General features: G+C 45.3%; 1 protein-coding gene across 3 annotated transcripts in view; it reads right to left on the bottom strand.

Moving 5' to 3' along the window:
- EFHC2 (EF-hand domain containing 2) overlaps positions 1 to 20658 on the bottom strand; it is a 67760-nt gene extending 47102 nt beyond the window's left edge. For 2 of the 3 annotated variants that reach the window (XM_075520078.1, XM_075520097.1), the window contains exons 1-3: positions 20553 to 20658; positions 7274 to 7462; positions 3528 to 3678 (exon numbers count right to left, since the gene is read on the bottom strand). In XM_075520078.1, the coding sequence (XP_075376193.1) occupies positions 3528 to 3678; positions 7274 to 7462; positions 20553 to 20594 (382 nt within the window). In that variant the 5' untranslated portion in view covers positions 20595 to 20658. Of the gene's footprint in view, positions 1 to 3527; positions 3679 to 7273; positions 7463 to 20193; positions 20280 to 20552 lie in introns of those variants that run through there. The other variant, XM_075520087.1, reaches the window with a different exon arrangement.
- Positions 20659 to 21451: the final 793 nt, after the last annotated feature.

Here is a 21451-nt window from a genome sequence, read left to right as displayed (position 1 = left end):
GGGTTCTCAAGTTCAGGTTGGCCTCTGCATTCCTTTGTGTTTTGCATTGAATTTCTCTGTTTGTATAGATTTCTTCTAATGCTTCTAATATTTTCCAAAGTTCAAACTATAGCAAGGCAGTTTCCAAAATTAAATGAAGTGTAAATTTCAGTTATTCGGTAGCAACTTTATCTGTCCAAATTCATGTCCAAGTACAGCAGCCAATTCCATAATGCACTTTTTTAAAGTCACTGAAATACACTTCCCACAGATTTTACTGTTTACTGTGTCACTCTGAGATTTTGATCAATGGTGTCACTCTGAGATTTTGATCAATGGTAAAAGCACATTTTCTGGCTTTTTTTTTCCCCCCGAAGCCAATTTGTTTTAGTTTTGTAAAATCATAATCGAAGTTAGAAATTCTTCTAACTTCTTTGACAGCTATTCCTTCACCAAATCTTCCTGCAGTCCATAAGCCTCTCCAAGTTTTTTTTCTCCAAAGCCACAAGTGCTACCCACAGTGGAGAGTACAGTGAGAAACTACTACGTTTCTCTGATCCCACCATGCCCAGGGACACCCATTCAGACCATCAAGCTCTCATTTGTGGGTTACAGCACAAGCACTGATAATCCTGTGGCCTCAAGGCATTAACCAGCCAAGCTAAGAAGATCTACCTTTGATCTACCCTACCACCTACCTTTGATCTACCCCACCACTGCTATATCTACTCTGCAAGAAGACTCCTGAGAACAGCCATTTGAGCTGTCTATTTTACAACTTTCCTGCTGGGGTAAACATCCAAGTTAAGGTCACCACCTTCTGCCTTCAGCAGTTCAATTCCACTTTTTCCATTACGGTTTTTTGCTGTTCCTCCTTTACACAACCCTTTTCCTGCCACTGCAACTCTCCAACTGTTTACACAGAGTAAGCTATCCTGCTCCTGATGTTCCCACACTTCTTTCTTCACCCACATCCCCACACCTGTGCTCTTTTGTTCAGTGCAGGTTGCCTTTCAACAACCCAAGCTCTCCTACAGTTGAACTCTCCTCTACAATCCCCCGGCCTTTTAATTAACTGAAATGTTGTATTTCAGCAGACGTGCAGAGGACAGCATTATGGTTAAGATCGAACTTCAGTTCAGTTCAGCTCCTCACCCTGTTAACGATAATTTCTGCATGATTATGGGCAAGATTTTCATTCCTTTATGCTTCAGTTTACCAGCTTCACAATGCAGACGATTATGCCTCTGTTGTTCTCAGGCTTACAAATTCCCACTCAGGACAGGGAATTTGAATAATATAAGAGACATATATAATTATAATAAAAGAGGCAATGGGTCAATTTTTAATTGAAAACAGAGTAAGACTAGCAGCTAATGGTTTGGGATTTCTTTTTAAGAAACACTGTTTTTGCATATATTCAACAACAAATATTTAGTGTCTTTAACATAAGAACTTTGTGGGTGTTCTTCAGTTATGGAGCATGAAGTCACTGCCCAAGTGCATGTGAGTAAAGAATCCTCTGATAGGCACCTCCACCACCTTTTTTCCCTCTACATCATATTAACTTCTAGGATAATAAGAATATTTATGTAGATGTTTGTTTATGATAAAGTATAGGCCCCAGATCTTCTCATCAACTGTGAAGCCTAAACACATCCCAAATAGTCCTTGGGCCTTTCAATCTACAGTGTCTCTTCCTTCCTAAACACAATCAATATACAGAGCTTCCTTACCAGCCCAGGTACCAGCAACAAATAAATTAAGTGCACTTTTGAGATCCTAGAACATTTCTTTTTAATTCATCAGTTTAATACGTTGTATATACGCATTTATCCCACATAAAGTACTCATACAAAGCTGTAGAGGCCTTCAAAACATCCTTGCATGGAAGACTGAGAGAATTCTTGTTTCTCTCTAACACTGTTCAGTTAATTTTAGATCCAGTACCAAAGGTGACTCCAAAACCATTAACATAAGATACAACCAAGGAAATAGGGGCAAATTGTAGCCTTCCTGTCACCACAGGATCACGACTACACTGCCAGGAACATGAGGCCTGAAGGGGCAGCCTGCACAACCCATACTACAAAGACAATGAAAATGACTCATTTGTCTAGCTAGATTCAAAGGAATCAGCTTTGAATTTGCTTTATCCTGCTCTACTGAACCTGGCTTCCACCTTCCCTCTCAAAGATGTTGCCTCTGCCTCTCAGGCTAATTGTACTTCCTTTGTCAATGGTCATTTGTTCTAAGCCACAAAATCAAGAAACTGCCACTCCGGCTCCCGCGACACACAAGTCAAGGAAAACCTAAACCCGATGATGTCTCTGGCCTCACACATATGAGCGCAGGGAGCAGGTAAGTAACTTGTAAGTTCCCAGGAGAAGAGATTCAACATGCTTTTCTTCAGGTCTTGAAAAAGCACTTGCCCAGGTAGGAGTAGGACGAGGTTCCTCTGAACCCAAAATCAGTTCCTGCTGAAGAGCCAGTAAGATTTCTGGCAAGAACCACTCAGCACAGAGAGAGCAGGGCCTGAAGTACTGGTTTAAGAAAAGATTCCCAGGTAATTTTATCCCAGGTCTAACAGTAATGATGCACGTAACAGCTTTAAATATTATCCTACTCTGTAGACAGAGAAATTGATAGCATCTGCTCATCTTGGAAAAGAATACAGTAGTTAAATGGTTACCTTATTTTTTAAAACTGCTGTGCTAAGATCCACCAGAACGTACAAAATATCTTTGGGGACGGGGAGGCGCAGTCATCCCAAGAAACTCATCCTGAGACATCCTGCTTATCTGGACTATATTCCTTGAAAACTTTTAATTCTGGCAGTGACCCGTAAACACCAAGCAGCAGCAGCTGTGCTCCCCTTCTGCAACAGGATGTTGACCGCTAGATCACATTTTCTTAATGTAAACCAAGCCCATTAATACTGCAGTAAATCAGCTCAGTAAACCGTCCTGCAAAAGTCCTCAGGCTGGCCCAAGTGCAGTGGTGTGACATTGAGGCAAGGCAGCTTCTTAACTTAGAGGCATCAAGGAAAAATTACTGTGCCAAGGGCACTTTAATCATAAAAGAACCAACAGCCAGAGGCACAAAAGGCGCTCTCCTTCAACAACAGCAGAGATACTGCAGCAGCTAATGAAAAATTACAGAGCTGCAGCTAGAGAACTTACTGTCAGTGCCAAGATGGGAGGAACCAGGCTCAGGAATGGAGATCTAGAACACAAATTGTTTTTGTAGAAGTGATGCGACACTGACAATAGACCCACTACGATATGCTTTCAAACAGCTGTATTAGAGAAAAAATTGTACATGTGAGTGCAGGAGAGGATTCTGCCTTACAAAACCTACATCTTCAGAAACTACAATAAGATGTTCACATTATGATCCATAACAAGAAAAGACAATTATAGCTGTTCACTTACAGCCCATTTTAACTACAAGAAGTCACGTTATGTATCCATTAGAATGGACCAAGACTGTACTGAAGAAAGATATAAAGGGGGAAAAAAAAAAAGAGTGCCATTAAAAATAGATACCTTGAGTTATGCCACTATTTTTCACTTGGGGTTCAATCACTTGAATTGTATCATCTTCAAGGTAGAAGTATATTTTACAATGTCTGATTCTATAGAGCTCTTGATTTTTGTCAGGCACTTCTTCCTCAAAATAGGCATCAAAAGACAATACCTATTAAAAACAATAAATAAATATAAAGAAGCAAAATCTTCAATGCTTTTGCAAAATATGTCAATAAAATAAACTTGTATAGATTGTAAGTAACTGTGTGGATTTCAGGAGGTATATTTATTTCTCAGAAATGTAAGAATAGAAATCCACATTAAATCACATAAATTTAAAATTCTTTGCTTGGCGTTTTTATTATCACAACATCTAAGCAGAGATGGAACTCTGAAGTAAAGAAATAAATCAAATATAAAACTATCAGCAGGCTGCTTGGAAAATCTTCTGAACAAAGTACTTCTGATAGCACAATGAGCTACCTAGGTCCTGAAGCAAATTTTAGACCTCTATTCAATGAATTGCTGGAAAATAAAGTGCATTATGACAGTAATGGCTTTACCATTGAGGTAAGTGGGAAGGAGAGTTCTTTTTAAGCAGGCCCTGCAAGCTGTCTAATGAATGGTACTGAAGACTATCAGAGAGAAATGACGTTTTTCAGGAGTCATTTAGAGCTGTGCAATATTGGCATTTCAAAACTTACCTGGTTCTGCAATTCAGTGAATGGGGAAATCTCACAGAGTATACCAACTGGTCTTCATGGTCTCTTGCAATAGCAATAATGCACAAAAAAACCCCTTCGTAGGTGAGGTGGTTAGTGGTTTACTACAGTGGCCTTTATATCTGGAGATCCCAACTCAAACTCAGCAAACCATTACACAATTTTGCACTTCTTGGTATCATTCATGGTGTTTAGTCACCAAGACCAATTTTAAGGGAATGTGCAAGAAGTATCTACTTAGTACTGCATTATCTACCAGGATGCTTGCTGTGGTAAGTATGTGCAAGGAGCAAATAATTAAAACAAGGTTTCCATTCTGCCCCCCCCAACACATTTGGGTCAAATTAGTGCCAATCCATACTTCATTTTTTGCAATGATTCTATTTAATGTGTTCAATTACCTTTATTCTTGCTTCATTAGACTGATATTTCTGTTGTATGTCATCCTTGTATGACATCTATCATCCTTTAACACCTTTTCTTCCTTCCATTTGTCTAACCATTGGTGTATAGTGCCATTTTTGCTGATGAAGGTATCCTTCCTGGCCTCCAGCTACTATTCTGGAAGAACCAGGAGCCCTATGTAGATGTCATGAATACTCCAGGGGACTTAAAAGGTACTATGGTGGAACCACTATATCTCAGTCTGAATATCCTGGGGTTCAGCTGACAAGGAGCTGAATTTCATTCCTTACCCAGCTGCTGATAAGCCATGCAACCATTGGAAACTTCCTTAGATGCTGTACCCTCTTCTCCTTATTCTGCTAGTCCCACTAGAGTATAGTCATTTGACAAACATATTGTTCAAGTGCCCTATTTGATTACTAATTGTTCTTAATTGTGTCAATGATCTTTTCTGAGAATGGTTGTCTTGTGAGACACCAGCCAGGCAAAACGGTCTGTTTGCATAGATCTCCAAGTACAATCAGGTCCTAAATACACTGTATTTTTTTCTTTCACTGAGCATACACCCATGTCCTGGTTTACTCCATTCGAGAAGTTTGTGTAAGTTCTTTTGCACTTAAACTTTATTCTCTTTATACCCTTATCAACATGCTAGCGTATGAAATACATGCAGCAGCCAACTGCTATTTTGCAGATCAAAACAGGTGATTCAGGAAGGGTGAGGGGCGGAAGGAACAGAAAAGAAGATGACTTACTTTTCATTTTAAAGCAAAGTTAATTGTAAAAATACTTGAAATGTAACACTTCCTAACTCATGTCTCATCTGTAGTACATTGCTGTGTGCAAAGTTCCCATCCCACTCTTTAAAAAACTTAAATGTTACGTATGAAAACCAAAAGTAACGAATACTGAATAAACTCTGTGGCATTTTGTAAAGTTGGCACCAGGTTTCCCTGGCACCTGTGGTAGTCAAATTATAAACATCAGTTCAAGCCCAGGAGGCCTTGTGTGTGTACTTAATCGCAGAAGAAATTAAATTTACACCTGCTTCCTATTAGGCGTATGAAATTGCAAAACTATTTCTTAACCTACTTAATAATGAAGTTTTATGCCTGTCCTTCCTCCAACTACTATGGTACTGCTGAAAGTTAGAAACCAAAGAAAAATAGTAAGAAAGCAGACTACATTTAAAAAGATAAACACCTACTCAAACCATTTTCCTTGCAGTCCATTTTGCTGAGTCACAAACTGTACCACTGGAGGACATAGCTGCATTCTAGGCTGTTAACGGGGGAAGCTACATTAGTTGGGTAGTTCCCTTTAACTGTCTGCAATTAATACAAACACATGAGCCCTCCAGAGGCCAGTTCCGAACCTGCAAACTCCTGCCCTGTATTGCACTGATTAGAGAAAGAATGTAGAAAGGCTAGCTAGTTCATCTCGCCAGCTATGTTCAGTGGCAGTACCCACTGCACCCTACCTAACCCCTTTATTTCATAAACTTGGGTCCAAGTCCTGCTAACTTATGTACAGCCCTGAGAAGCCAATGCATGCTTCTTCGTTGAAAGAAGGGTGCAGATAAAGCAAATGCAGGACTGGCTGAAGCCTTAACACTTTGGCACATTAGACCAATTCATTACTGAGCACATGGCTGAAAACTATCTGAGCAGTACTAAGGACTTCTGAGGTAATGCTAACCAAAGTCACGTGTTATCTGTTCAAGCCTTACATTTCCTTGTAGTAGTTCTGGTCTGCCAAAGAGACAAATGCGTAATTGTGCTGCAATTAGCTGCATGGCTTTTCTTTTAAAGCAAAAACTATGAGATTAGCCATTCTTCCCAATATTTAAATACCATAATCATTTAGTCATGCAACATTTCTACGATCTGTCAAATGATTTCTTTTTCTGGATGATTTTTCTTCTCTGATTGTAGGCTTTTTGCTTTAGAAATAAAACATCGCTAAGTAGAATTTAATGTAAACTTAAACATGGAAAGTAATGACAGTGTGCTACTAAATTCATATCATCGCAGATTACAGTTATTTGATAACTCTCTAACTTTAAAGGTGTCGCTACCTTCTTACAAAATAAAAAAATATTAATTTTAAATTCCTGTGTCTATAATGGACACAATCTACCTATATTACATGTGAACAGATCACACAAAAGTCAACAAGACTTTGAGCAAGCAAACATGATGGCGTAAGTGAATTCCAAGCCTATAGCACTCCACTGTGGTCAATAGTTCCCGAGTGCCATGCACATTTTCTCCTGGACTGGGGCCTACCTTACATTCATTCCTACCAGGTTGCCAAATAATTCCTTTATTGTCACCATTTTCACTAAAAAGAAATATATCAACCACTCCCTTATTTTTATTATATCCTGTAGGAGATGTACCCCAATACAGAAATATTTTTATATGTTGCTGTATGGCATTATATATATTAATTGTCCAATATAACAATATGATGGAAAAATAGATGTTACCACTCTTTTTGTCTATCTAGGAGCTTTTTTTTTGCATGCATAAAATAATCTTCTGAAGTATTTGACTAACTGAATTTCACCTTTATACCATCTTTGTCATATTGTGACTATTCGTAAAAAGCATACATGTACAGATTTCTACATACCTGCTTGTCAAATGCTACCCAAGCAGGAGCATCACTTCCCATTCCTTCAGGAAACACACTGTATTTAGGTTTCAGCTTCTGACCAGGTAACGGTTCACCTCCTATTCCAGGTTTATCTTCTCCAACCAGCATAGCAACATTATTGCAGTAACCCCAGTGCTGTGACTTGTGGAACTTTTCTTTCCCTATCTGTCAAAAGTTTGGAAGAAAAGAGAGAAAAAAAAAAATCTGTGTGTTTGTTTTTAAATCCGTAAGAGTTAACTGTCTAGGCAAGGGGGATTAATCATGTAAAAGTTTCTCTATAATTACTTTTAATACAGAGTCTAAAAACCTGTAACAACTGGAAGTGAAGTGATGTATTTCAGTGGTCAATTTGCCAGCTTTACAGATGAAAAAGGGTTGGAAAATGGAAAAATATTCCAGTAATTTACTCAGGCTGAGAGACAGGATGATACCGGCCGTTTTCCCCTCCTTCCCTGCAACAAGGATTGAGGCATGTGGTAGAAAGAAGCAAGTCACCCACAAGAGCTATTGCAAAAGGTAGAGGGGAAAAACCTTTTTTATAGTTCTACAGAGGACAAATGGAAATGGTTCAGGAGTACCCAGAGAACAGCCTGCTCTCATTACATATGTCAAAGATCTTATTTACACTTGCACCCCCGAGTGCAAAATAAATAGCTCTGTACTAGTGAGTACACTTGAATTTTGGGAGGTTGGATCTGAATCAAAAGACAGAATATTCATTCCATCTGGGCTTATTCCAAAAGAAGGTCTCTGTAGTGATTTCTTTATATTATTACTATTTTTTCAGGCAATTAAGGATGGAGTGCTTAAAAAAATATGCACAACCAACTGCAAAGAGACCCATCTTGCCTACTCGCATTTCTCGGCTGGGGCTGGAGCCAGTCTTGAAGGTGTGCAGAAGAGCCTCTGGCCTCACATGAATATCAGTCCTGCCTGTGGGAATGTCCCTCCTGCTGACTGCTTTGCTGGTCCGTTCCCTCGAACGGAGGCAGCCGGTGTGAGCTGCGCTCAGGCAGCAATCCCCTAATGACCCCACACATCAGTCTCACACGAGAGGACAGGGAAATAGGAAAAGCCAACAAAAAGCTCCACTAACCCTTCCTCCCACAAGCAGCGGTTCTGACTCGTTAGCTCCTCTCACTCTGCTATGCCTCCCTTCCTCGCCCTCTCAAACCCTCGAGACACTTTGGGGAGGCGGAGAAGGCACACTGGGTAATTGCACCCCGGCACACCTTGTAAGGGGAGACGGAGACTACTGCAGCTGTACCCTCCCTCGGGCTGGGACTGGGTGAACATGAGGGACGACGAGGCTGAAGGGGGAGGAACTGATGTTATGGGTGAGCACAGAGAAGGCCCTGGGTAGAGCAAAAGGCTGGACAGCAAAATTTTCATAGTACCACCAGAGTAGGTATGTCAGCAAAGTAGCAGAGGGCCAAAATTGCCCCTCATTTGGAAGACTGAGCAACACTAATTAACACACTCATATATATCTATATTTAAACCGGTACTCCCCCAAAAGGTGTAGACAACTCTAAGTTACTATCAGGAATCAAAAAATGGCCAAGAAAAACAACAAAGAAAAGGAACAGATCATTGTTTTTCATCATGGCAACATTCAAGTGCTCCAAGATAACGTAACACGCTCAGCACAGCAGTTCTGGGAACAAGTGCAAACAGTGAAGCAGCAAAACCTGAAAGTAACCAAGTAGTTATTTCATTCTGCCAATATGAAAGAGAGTGAGGAATCTGAAAGGCAGCTAACCAGCCTTATGGCCCACAACATTCAACGCTCATATATACAAACTACTGCACACTGAAAGTTACAATCTGAACTATTCACCTGCCTTGTGGTGCTCCTCTAAATCCAATGACACAGGACAGAGAGCTGCCCTCAACACGAACAGCTCAATCACTACCTTAGCTTAACCTTTGCTTAAAATCCTTTTCACACCACTTGTGTCCTTTTGCAAGGACAGTGGTATGGAAAATAATAAATTACTTACTATTTTTACAAATTATTATTTTTAATAACATAATAATCAATGGCCATGCCTTGCTTAGGCTAACAAAAGCTGGGCTAGCCAGCACCCTTTGAAAGAGTCATTGCAAGATGAGATGAGGTTCATTTACTGGGGACAGTAATGATTGGGAATATGGAAGCACTTCCCCAAAGAAGATATTTAAAAGGTAAACGATGTTTCGAAAAGAGGTGAGTAAAAGGGCACACGGCAAGTATCACAGTTTAAAGAATAATACAGAGGAAAATAAGAAGTACTCCTGAAATATATGTTTATAACTCAAGAACAAGGGTTACTGAATAAAAGAGAAAATCAATAAAAGGAAATACTTGTTTGTGTAACAACTAGTTAGCCCACAGGCCCCCTGCCACACAGCATTGCTCAAGTCAGGATTTTAACAAGATTTTTAAAAGAGCTGCATATCTGCAGGAATAATGCCCAAAATAAAATATTTCTTATCAGCACATTTTTTTGAGCCGTGATATAAAATTTCATGCTTCGGTGCGCAGTGTAAGCACTGACATTTAGGCATTAGGAGCAGATGTCCATGTGGTCATCCCACCCTTCCCTGAGAAGTGAACACAGGCGCTCCCCTGGTACGGGACTCTGGCACAGACAGGCACTGACGGGGTCTGGCACCCGCTTTCTAACACATCTGCACTTGGGATGGTTTTCTCCCTCTGCTTTGGGTGCTCCTGAGCTGCCCTTTCTTCTTCTCTTTCTTTTTTTAATAATTTTGTTCCTCGGTAAGCTGATAAAGAGTTGGGGAGAAGTCAGAATGGGAGGCAGCTTTCTGCATTTATCAGTTCAAATGTGGAACAACTATAGTCAAGCTGAGTTTAAAAGAGAAATTTGTAGGCAGAAACATCTGATTTGTACTGAAGGTGCTATAGAACAGATCCACTTTTTGGCACAGCAAGCATTTAATTATTTTTCCCCTATTACCAAAGCATGAGTTAGGGAGAAAGGCATAGTTATCAAAGCACAGTGAGGGTGGCAGTTTTCCTGAGCAAAGGAAACCTTTTCATGTCCTCAAAGCTTCTTCTAGAAGCATTTGCTGTTCATCTGTTTCTGGGGTTTGGCGAGCTACAGTGTGGTAAAGTGTTCATCAAAGTAATCCAGGTTTGCTCCTGCTGGAAATTTTCCAGAATTTAGGGATGAAATCGCAATATCGTTCACAATTTGGTATGAAAAATATATGGCCCAACAGCTGCAATTCTGTTAAGAATCTTTTGTGGCATTCTTGTAACTTTTTAGGGTTCAACAGAAGGGCTATTTTAGATTCCTAATCATAGAATTACTTACAAGCCCCTTCTCCATCATAAGCACCTAAATCCATATGCAAAATAATATCTTCTAAAAGTTTATAGTTATTTCTTAAAAACACAAAACAAAATAACAACAACAACAACAAAAAGTTTAAGAAAAAGAGTGATTATAATTGAAGACCACAAAAGAGAAAAATTACATTTGGGAAACTTCAGCTAATGAACTAAGACCACATCCAGCCTAAAATAGTGACAGAACATCATGTTACCTCCACACTAATATTAAATGACTTCTAAAAGAAATCTGTGAGAGTGCAGGGAAAGAGCTTTACTGTGTCTGCTGTGCTAATGCAGCTAAACTGAGCAGGCTGTAGATCTGCTGAACAAAGCTGGCCATTTTCTGTGCGGTGAGCCTGAAATAAATATTGAGGATACATTCAATAGTGACTAATGCAAAGGTCAGGATTCTCTAACTGCAGCTATTGGCTTTGCAAACTCAGGCACTGCAATCCTCGGGGAACACTGCCTCATGCTCTCTCCATCTTGCTCTTTAATACTCTGGTACAGAGTCACAGCAAACTCTTCGGGGAGCTGCACGTTTCAGCTGAACCAAACACAACAGGAAATCTCTCACCACAGCTGCTGGAGTGATGAGGGAGGCCTGTGACACACACTGTCTCAGGAGCTATGTGTTTTTAACCAAGTCCCACAGGGAGTTATGGCAGAAGCCACTGGTAGCAGTCCAGTTCTCTTCCCCGTATCCAATTTTAATCCCCACCTTGAGAACAGCAGCTGCATTGTGGAGGTCCTGCCCAAATCCTGTATCAGGATGAACCATGGCATTTCTGAACTACTCTAGGCTGCTGATTAGTCTGCTGGTTGCTGCAGCTAAGCAATGGAAGTACATGCAAATGCTGCAGACTGTGCCAGTTAAATTCATGTGTCCTCCTGTCCTGTGGAAAGCGCAGGTCACCACGAGAGATGAGACAAACAGCAGAAGTTCCTGCAATACTTCCAAGTAGCATCTCTCAGAAAGTTAGCACTCGCTGCTTAGTGAAAAGCCATATTTCAGCTACCAATTTTCAAATCTTTTATCATCCCCAGCTTGCTGCCGCGGTTTCGGTATGTTCAGAAGTTAAATGGTACTGCAAAAGGAGGATTACTGTAAGACATTGTTCCCAGCAACTGTGGTACCCCTGAAACACATCCCAGAACAAGGTACATCAACACTAACAGCCTGGATCAGTACAGGAAAGACATGGACCTGTTGGAGCAGGTCCAGAGGAGGGCCACAAAGATGCTCAGAGGGCTGGAACACCTCTCCTATGAGGAAAGGCTGAGAGAGTTGGGGTTGTTCAGCCTGGAGAAGAGAAGGCTCTGGGGAGACCTTACTGTGGCCTTTCAGTACTTAAAGGGGGCTTATAAGAAAGATGGGAACAAACTTTTTAGTAGGACCTGTTGCAACACATCAAGGGGTACTGGTTTTAAACTAAAAGAGGTTAGATTCAGATTAGATATAAGGAAGAAATTTTTTACGATGAGGGTGGTGAAACACTGGAACAGATTGCCCAGAGAGGTGGTAGATGCCCCATCCCTGGAAACGTTCAAGGTCAGGTTGGACAAGGCTCTGAGCAACCTGATCTAGTTGAAGATGTCCCTGCTCATTGCAGGGGGGTTGGACTAGATGACCTTTAAAGGTCCCTTCCAACCCAAACTATTCTGTGATTCTATGATTCTATTAGCTTGCTCTTACTGCCTGAGCTGGTACAGCCTGAGAGAAGACAAGAGATGGATATAAAGTAAAGGGTCCAAAACCTAATCCTGACAGGCAGCTACAGGAAGATTTGGGTTTGGGGGTTGTGAACAGACAGAGATCTGGGGGTGTGGGCTGAGGGGCAGGAAGCAGTGGAAGGGGTTCAGGAAAGAAGAACAGGGAAAGAAGAAGGGAAGGCAGCGCAGGCAGGCTTACTTATAAAGAGGTTGGCAAGAACTCTGTCAAGAAAAACTAATGTCCCATTTTGGCGCCAATGATTACAGAGCAGCAGAAAATACTCAAGCCAGGAAACACAGAGACAGCAACAGTAGCACAGTTGAGGGCAATTCCAAGCTCCTGCAATAAAAAAGGAAGACGGGGAATTTCTGCTGCGCCACTAAAGTTTGCAACAGAAACTGATATTATCAAGTATGTATTTTCCCCCTGAGATGTCTAAACTCATTGTCCGATTCTCTGAGAAATGCCACGCAGAATTGTTGCACAGAATTCTCTCTCTGAGAGGGATTTCAAACCTCAGGCAAGAAAATACACTGGTCAGCTAGCACCTGGTATATCTGACCCATACAAATAAGTGGTCCTCTCCATTAGCTGTTGATATAAGGCAAGAACATCAATCTGGTACCAGAAGTGACAGCTGCCTTGGACAACGGGAGGTGGACCAGTAACACTAACAAAGGAAGTAACGATGCTGTTGCACTGCAAGCAGTGTCCATCCCTAACACAGTCCAGACTCTGAATGCACAAACTTTTTCCTGCAGTAACAGAGTAAATTTATTATATGCTATGTTTCCACCACATGCAGGATTAAATATGGTTATCAAGATCCCGTGATTTTCTGTCTTGAAAAACAGGCGACACACATGTAACATACAGACAAAGCTGAAAATCTCACTATTGCACAATTTCAATATCAGTTGGGCTCTGCAGACAGAAGCTACAGTACCTAGGTCTCCCCGCAGCTCTTAAACATTGGCTTCAGTGGCAGGAACAAAAGAAAAGAAATGAGGAATTCCCCTTTTCAAGGGTATGCAACAGGTAGCGAAATTTTCAAACAGGTAACCCATGAGTTACTGTTTGTGAAAATAAAGACATGAATAAACTCCTTAATGCAACAGTACAGTAAATGATGTGCGAGTACCATATCCTGGCACTGCCGGGCAGACAAGGGCACTTCTCTAAGGTTGTCAGGACAGAGGAGCACCAGCCTTGCCGAGGGGCAGCAGCACTCCCAGCACAGACTCTGGCCTCCCCAGCCTCGGCAAAGGGGAAAGGTCTGACTTCTGCCCATTAGCCATCCCCCAAAGGGAGGGCTCTTGCAAGTGGGCAGGAGATGGGCTAATCTGTGCTCCAAATACCAGCCTGCTCTATCGTTAGATCTCCCGATCGCCCACATGTGAACATGACAGGCACTGCTGATGAGCAGCTTATCTTTGGACTTCTGTTCACAGAATCATATAGGTTGGAAAAGACCTTTAAGATCATCGAGTCCAACCATAAACCTAACACTGCCAAAAACCATCACTACACCATGTCTCTAAGTACCTCATCCAAACGTCCTTTAAATACCTCCAGGGATGGCGACTCAACCACTTCCCTGGGCAGTCTGTTCCAATGCTTGATAACCCTCTCGGTGAAGAAAAATTTCCTAATATCCAGTCTAAACCTCCCCTGGCGCAACTTGAGGCCATTTCCTCTTGTCCTATCACTTGTTACTTGGGAGAAGAGACCGACCCCCACCTCTCTACAACCTCCTTTCAGGTAGTTGTAGAGAGCGATGAGGTCTCCCCTCAGCCTCCTTTTCTCCAGGCTAAACAGTCCCAGCTCCCTCAGCCGCTCCTCATAAGACTTCTGCTCCAGACCCTTCACCAGCTTCATTGCCCTTCTCTGTACGCACTCCAGTACCTCAATATCCCTCTTGTAGTGGGGGGCCCAAAACTGAACACAGTATTCGAGGTGCGGCCTCACCAGTGCCGAGTACAGGGGCACAATCACTTCCCTAGTCCTGCTGGCCACGCTATTTTTGATACAGGCCAGGATGCCATTGGCCTTCTTGGCCGCCTGGGCACACTGCTGGCTCATATTCAGGCGGCTGTCAACCAACACCCCCAGGTCCTTCTCTGCCAGGCAGCTTTCCAGCCACTCTTCCCCAAGCCTGTAGCGTTGCATGGGGTTGCTGTGGCCCAAGTGCAGGACCTTGCACTTGGCCTTGTTAAACCTCATACAATTCACCCCAGCCCATCGATCCAGCCTGTCCAGGTCCCTCTGCAGAGCCTGCCTACCCTCCAGCAGATCAACACTCCCACACAACTTGGTGTCGTCTGCAAACTTACTGAGAGTACACTCGATCCCTTCGTCCAGATCATTGATAAAGATGTTAAACAGAACTGGCCCCAACACCGAGCCCTGGGGAACACCCCTTGTGACCGGCCGCCAACCGGAGTAAACTCCATTCACCACCACTCTCTGGGCCCGGCCGTCCAGCCAGTTCTTTACCCAGCGAAGAATACACCCGTCCAAGCCATGAGCAGCCAGTTTCTCCAGGAGAATGCCATGGGAAACCGTGTCAAAGGCTTTACTGAAGTCTAGATAGACAACATCCACAGACTTCCCCTCATCCACTAGGCGGGTCACCTTATCATAGAAGGAGATCAGGTTGGTCAAGCAGGACCTGCCTTTCCTGAACCCATGCTGGCTGGGCCTGATCCCCTGGTTATTCTCTACATGCCGTGTGATAGCACTCAGGATGATCTGCTCCATCAGCTTCCCCGGCACCGAGGTCAGGCTGACAGGCCTGTAGTTCCCCGGGTCCTCCTTCCGGCCCTTCTTGAAGATGGGTGTCACATTCGCTAATCTCCAGTCAGCAGGGACTTCCCCAGTTAGCCAGGACTGCTGGTAAATGATGGAAAGGGGCTTGGTGAGCACATCTGCCAGCTCCTTCAACACTCTCGGGTGGATCTCATCAGGCCCCATAGACTTGTGAGTGTCTAAGTGGTGCAGCAGGTCACTCACCATTTCCCCCTGGATAATGGGGGCTCCAGTCTGGTCCCCATCCCTATCTTCCAACTCCAGGGGCTGGGTACCCATAGAACATTCGGCCCTGCTAATAAAGACTGAGGCAAAGAAGGCATTAAGTACCTCAGCCTTTTCCTCATCCTTGGTCACTGTGTTTCCTCCCACATCTACTAGGGGCTGGAGATTCTCCTTAGCTCTCCTTTTGCTGCTAATGTATTTGAAGAAGTGTTTTTTGTTGTCTTTTATAGCAGCAGCCAGACTGAGCTCTAGCTCAGCTTTGGCCCTTCTAGTTTTCTCCCTGCACAGCCTCGCTACACCCCTGTAGTCCTCCCGAGTTGCCCGCCCCTTCTTCCAGAGGTCATAGACTCTCCTCTTTCTCCTCAGTTCGAGCCAGAGCTCTCTAGTCAGCCAGGCCGGTCTTCTTCCCCGCCGGCTCGTCTTTCGGCACCTGGGGACAGCCTGCTCTTGTGCCTTTAGGACTTCCTCCTTAAAGAATGTCCAGCCTTCCTGGACCCCTTTGCCCATAAGAGCTGCCTCCCAGGGGACTCTGTCGACCAGTCTCCTAAACAGGCTGAAGTCCGCCCTCCGGAAGTCTAAGGTGGCAGTTTTGCCGACCCCCCTCGCCGCTTCTCCACGTATCAAAAACTCTATCATTTCATGATCGCTCTGCCCAAGACAGCCTCCAACCATCACATCACTCACCAGTCCTTCTCTGTTCGTGAACAAGAGGTCCAGCGGGGCACCTTCCCTCGTTGGCTCACTCACCAGCTGCGTCAGGAAGTTATCTGCCACACGCTCCAGGAACCTCCTGGACTGTTTCCTCTCTGCTGTATTGTATTTCCAGCAGACATCTGGCAGGTTGAAGTCCCCCACAAGAACAAGGGCTAGCGATCGTGAGGCTTCTCCCAGCTGCTTATAGAATAGTTCATCTGTCTCCTCATCCTGGCTGGGGGGTCTGTAACAGACTCCCACCACAATATCTGCCTTGTTGGCCTTCCCCCTGATTCTGACCCACAGACACTCCACCCTATCATCACCATCATTGAGCTCTAAACTATCCAGACTCTCCCTGACGTATAGGGCTACCCCACCACCTCTCCTGCCTCGCCTATCCCTCCTGAAGAGTTTATAGCCATCCATCGCTGCACTCCAGTTGTGCGAGTCATCCCACCATGTTTCTGTGATGGCCACCATATCATAGTTTTCCTGACGTACAATGGCTTCCAACTCCTCCTGCTTGTTGCCCATGCTGCGTGCATTGGTGTAGAGGCACTTCAGCTGGGGTGTCGTCCGTGCCTCCTTCATAGAAGAACACCCCTTGCGTGCTTTGAGGCATTTCACTGGTGTTTCCCTCTTGGCTCCCGTTGCCTCAGTATCCCCTGGCTCAACTCCGCTCGACTTCGGCTGTGCCCAAGCGTACCCCGTGCATCTCGAGGACTCAGGCCGACTGTCCTCGCTGTCAGCCGCTCCCTCCAACCATGGCACGTCGCCCCTCAGCTTCTCTCGGGCAAGCCTGATATTATCCCCCTCCCCCTTCGAGTCTAGTTTAAAGCTCTGTCAATGAGCCCTGCAAGTTCCTGTGCAAAGATTCTCTTTCCCCTTTGAGAAAGATGAATCCCATCGGATGCCAGCAAACCCGGTGCGGCGTAGGCCATTCCGTTGTCAAAAAAACCAAATCCGTGGCGATGACACCAGCCACGGAGCCATGCATTAATAGATTGGGCATCTCTGTTCCTTCTGGTGTCACTGCCCACCACTGGAAGGAGAGAAGAGAAAATAACCTGCGCTCCTGAGTTTCTTACTAGCCGTCCCAAGGCCCTCAAGTCTCTTTTGATCACCCTAGGACTTCACGTTGCAGTATCATCGCCCCCCACATGGAAGAGCAGTAGGGGGTAATAGTCCGAGGGCCGTACCAGACTAGGGAGTACCCTCGTGACATCCTTCACGCGGGCTCCAGGGAGGCAGCAGACTTCCCTAAGAGGAGGGTCTGGCCGGCATATCGGACCCTCGGTTCCCTTCAGAAAGGAGTCACCCACAACTATAACCCTTCTTTTCTTCCTCGTGTTCAAGGAACAGGAGTTTTAAAGGAGGTGAAGGGGGTTTATTTGATGGGTGGACTTGTGTGTACACAAACTACTGTAATTTTGATTTTAAAGAGATTTGAAAAAATAGGGGCAGTTCCTCTTACTCTCTTTGTAGACAGTAAATATCTTATGCTCCTGACGCCTTCTGCTAGCCGTCATTCTTCTCCGTCCCATCAAACCAAACATCAAACATGGCACTGTTTGTGCTGTGCCTGTCCCTTTCATCCCTGCTCTTCATTTAGCGCCAAGGAAACATTACCTTACATTACCGTAGGAACCATGCCAGCTGCTTTAAAAGTGCCTATCACCTCCCTATGTTACCCTCCAGCCTCATTAGCTGTGATGCCTGAGCAGCAAGACTTTGTCCCAGCTGTGCAGGACCGCAGCAGCAGCATCGCTCTCGGGGAAGCTGCTGAATCGGGCACCAGTCGGTTACAGTTAAGGGAGGGAAAAATAGTAAAAACCAGCCAGCAGCTGCTGCCTTTCGCAGTGCCGGCACCAGGTGCAGCTGCAAGCTCCCCGGCCTTGCTGCCCTTGCTCCTGGCCAGAGATGAAGCATTTCTGCTCCTGGCTGCAGAGGAAGTTAAGTATTCCTGGTAGAGCTAGCCAGAATTAATAATAATCATAACAGAGGAGTAATACAAGGGCTAGTGGCTCTTAGATCCAGAGTCCTAAGCGCTGCAAAAAGATTTCTTCCTTCCCATTTGCCAATGCAGTCCCTGCTGCCCTGAAGTTAGACTCTGTGTCCCTTAAAGCTCTGATTTTCTGGAGACAGCCCAGTCGCCTTATTAAACACATCCAAGGTAGACAAAACACATATGTACTCCTATTCCACTGCCTTTCATGGGCCTATATATGAGGCAGGTGGAAGCATTAGGGGCAGAGAAAAGAGGATTGCAGCAGCAGCTTGAACAGTGATAAGAGTGGAATTAATACCCATAATTATAAACCAAGGGCTGACAGGAACAGCAATCCCCTGTCCCCTGCTCATCCTTCTTCAGGGCATGCTTTGCTACTGTTGTTTCTGTGCAGTAAGAGGTGTTGATAGCAATGCTCAGAGTACTAACAGGTGAAAACACTTTTTTCCTTTTCAATTTAGCTATAGCAGTGACACTTTTTTTCCTTCAGATATGCTCTTCTTGGCCTCTCATTTGTGGAACTATATGAAAATAAAATTAAACCTAATAGCTAACAACTAAGTGGAGATCAGAAATGCTTTTCAAGAAAGGCAAATTATCAGTATTAACTCCACTATCTCAAGGACTGTCAAAAGAGCAATTTGGAGCCCTACCAATGGTATAACTATGGTTTTACAATGCTGCCTTGCAGCAATTGTGACTTGGTTTTCACACCTTTAGTTCTCATAACACATATACATACTATATGTGCTTCAGCATGGGGTGTTATGAATCACTCCAGAACACCACTCCATCACCACCACTCACTCCATCATACTCCAAAAACAATAATCCCTATCAATTAAGTCAAATTGAAATGTGGAGAACAATAAAGTCTCAGTTAACACTGAGCTGAGCTATTCTGCTTCCACCCAGCAGATACCAATGATACACACCTATTTCAGCATGGCCAATATGCCCACTCGGCAGCTACCTGAAGCATTATATACACCACCAACTCTTTACAATACAAATTTGAATTCAGCAAGAGAGACTGAGTATTCACCACCAGGCCCTTTTTTTTTTTTGTTCTTCCTTCTAAAACAATGGCATGCAGCCTGCTGTTTGTGGGGAAGAAGTTGCCTGAAAGATCCTCACTGCTTGTAAGCTGGGCTCTTGCTGCAAGAGGTCCTGTGTGTCCACACACCTGTGCAAAGCTGACACACCAGGTGAGGCTGAGGAAGTCCACAAATTTCCACACAATTTCACACTCCCTGTACCAGCACCTAGGCAGCTATGATTGCCTCTACTTGTCTTGGTCTTTTTAGAGAGCTGCCAGAGGTTTTACACTGGACCACACTTAATGCAAACTGATTCATAGCTTGTAACGTGGGCTCCCAGATATGCTACCAATGTGGACAAGTCTCATATTGAAGGGGTACTGATGCCCATGGTATCATTGGCATTAATACATGTGTCTTGACAAATCATTTGCAAATTGTCCCTGAAATACATTATCACCTTCTACACTCTCCCTCACAGGGTGGACCAGACTGAGGAGCTAGCAAAGCACCCCAGCAGTCAGGCTGCAGAAACGAGGGCTCTAATGGCCACAACATGTTCACAGTGTGAAAATGACAGATTCCCTTTCAGATATTTTAACATTATTAAGAAAGTCTACACTGTTTCATCTGCCTCCTGAAGGCACCAGCTACAGAGCCATGCCCGAATCCTTCCTTACCTCCTGCACCATTTCACAGCACAGATTGTATTCAGCAAATTCCTAGCTATCCTTGATGAACAAGTTTGAAGTAGTGATGGCAGCCTTCTCTTTTGTTTGCTATTGTAGCTCATGATAAAAATACCATCTTAGATATTCAGACTGCCATCAGTATTTAATGGTACTGGCAACTCTGAAAAACCACATTAGCATCCCTGGCATTCTCCTCCCCTCTGCAAAGACTTTTTGGTTTATTTAGAGATTATCTGCCTCTCCCCATTTTGCTTTGTTAGACACGCAGCAAGAGCTCAAACTGCCCCACGGCAACTGCCAGATCCCTCAGTCCCGGCCTAGCTGCACAGTATTCCCCCTCCCAAGGTAAAACCAGAGGAGGTTTGCACACCTAACAGCATCTCGCCTTCCACCTGCCGGGTAAGGAGAGGGGGGAAAGGCCTCGCCGTGGTACCGGCGCTTGCTCGTCACGCCCGGGGCCGACTCCACGGGGAGCACCTGCGCCTGACCCCCTCCTGCCGGCCCCACCGACAGCCAAAGCGCATCTTGTTCCGCCCTCGTCCCCCCTCAGGCCGGCGGAGCGCTGCCAGCACCCGCCGTGTGGCGGCCGCGTCGCCCCCGGCCTGGCCTGGCTTGGCCTGGCCTGGCCCGAGGGGGGCGGCCGGGCCAACCGACGCCGGCGCCGCCCCCAGAGCAGCCCCAGCACCGGGGCAGGGGGTGGGAAGGGGCGTCTCCTCCGCTGTCACTCACGTTCCGGTCGCGGGAGGCCCCGGGCAGGAGCGGCAGCGCCATGACCGCCCCGGCCCGCCGGCAGCCCCGCGCCGCTCCCCGCCCGGCCCGCGCCGCTGGGGGCGCCGTTGCCTGGAGACCGGCCGGTGACGTCACGGGGGCGGGGCGAAGGGGGCGCTCCCGGCCTCGGCCCCGCCCCGCGGCTGCAGGCGGGGGCCGGTGGGGCCGCGCAGCCGCCGGGTCAGGGGCTGCCGGGCATCGCCGCGGGCCCAACCCGTTCCCGCTCCCTGCGGCCCCGCCGCCGGTTCCCCCGGTGTTATAGCCCGCCCAGGCGGTACCGGAGGGAAGGAGGCCGTGGCCTTCGTCCTCAGGAGCCCCGGCCCCGCGGGAGTGCGGGAGGTGTGGCGGTGCGGGCCCAGAAGCGGGGGGGCGAGTCAGGGTTTGCGGCCTTTGGGGCCGAGGTAGAACTCAATCCGAATCCATTTATTCAATTTTTCGGAATTCGTTGCCGTCTTCTTCACAAATCTCGCAAAATTTACCTCAGGCCCAAAGCTTCGTGTAGTCCCCGTCCCTCCCTCCCTCTGTCCCACCTGCTGGGGTGCAGTGGCGGCTGGCTGAACGTGGTTCCCCCCCAAATTAATCTGGAGCCGCGGTCATGGACAGGAGCAGGCGAGTCCCACCGCATTTGCCGTTTTCTGCACGGTTTAATTTTTAATGTTTTTCGGTTTGTGACTTTTATACAGCACGTTTTACTTTGGGGCCCTGGTGAGCTTGGGGGAGTGGGGGGTGGGATGCTTTTACATCTTTTTGTTTGGTTTTTTTTTGCATTTTAGTCCTCTGGGATGGTGAAACTAGGTCAGTGGGTTTCCACTTTCTGCAGAGTTTCCCAGTGCTGTATTATGCACCTGCATTTGCATTTA

The sequence above is a fragment of the Mycteria americana genome, chromosome 1 (genome assembly GCF_035582795.1).
Source record: "Mycteria americana isolate JAX WOST 10 ecotype Jacksonville Zoo and Gardens chromosome 1, USCA_MyAme_1.0, whole genome shotgun sequence".
In the NCBI taxonomy this organism is placed as follows: domain Eukaryota; kingdom Metazoa; phylum Chordata; class Aves; order Ciconiiformes; family Ciconiidae; genus Mycteria; species Mycteria americana.
This window is presented reverse-complemented; position numbering and strand designations above follow the sequence as displayed.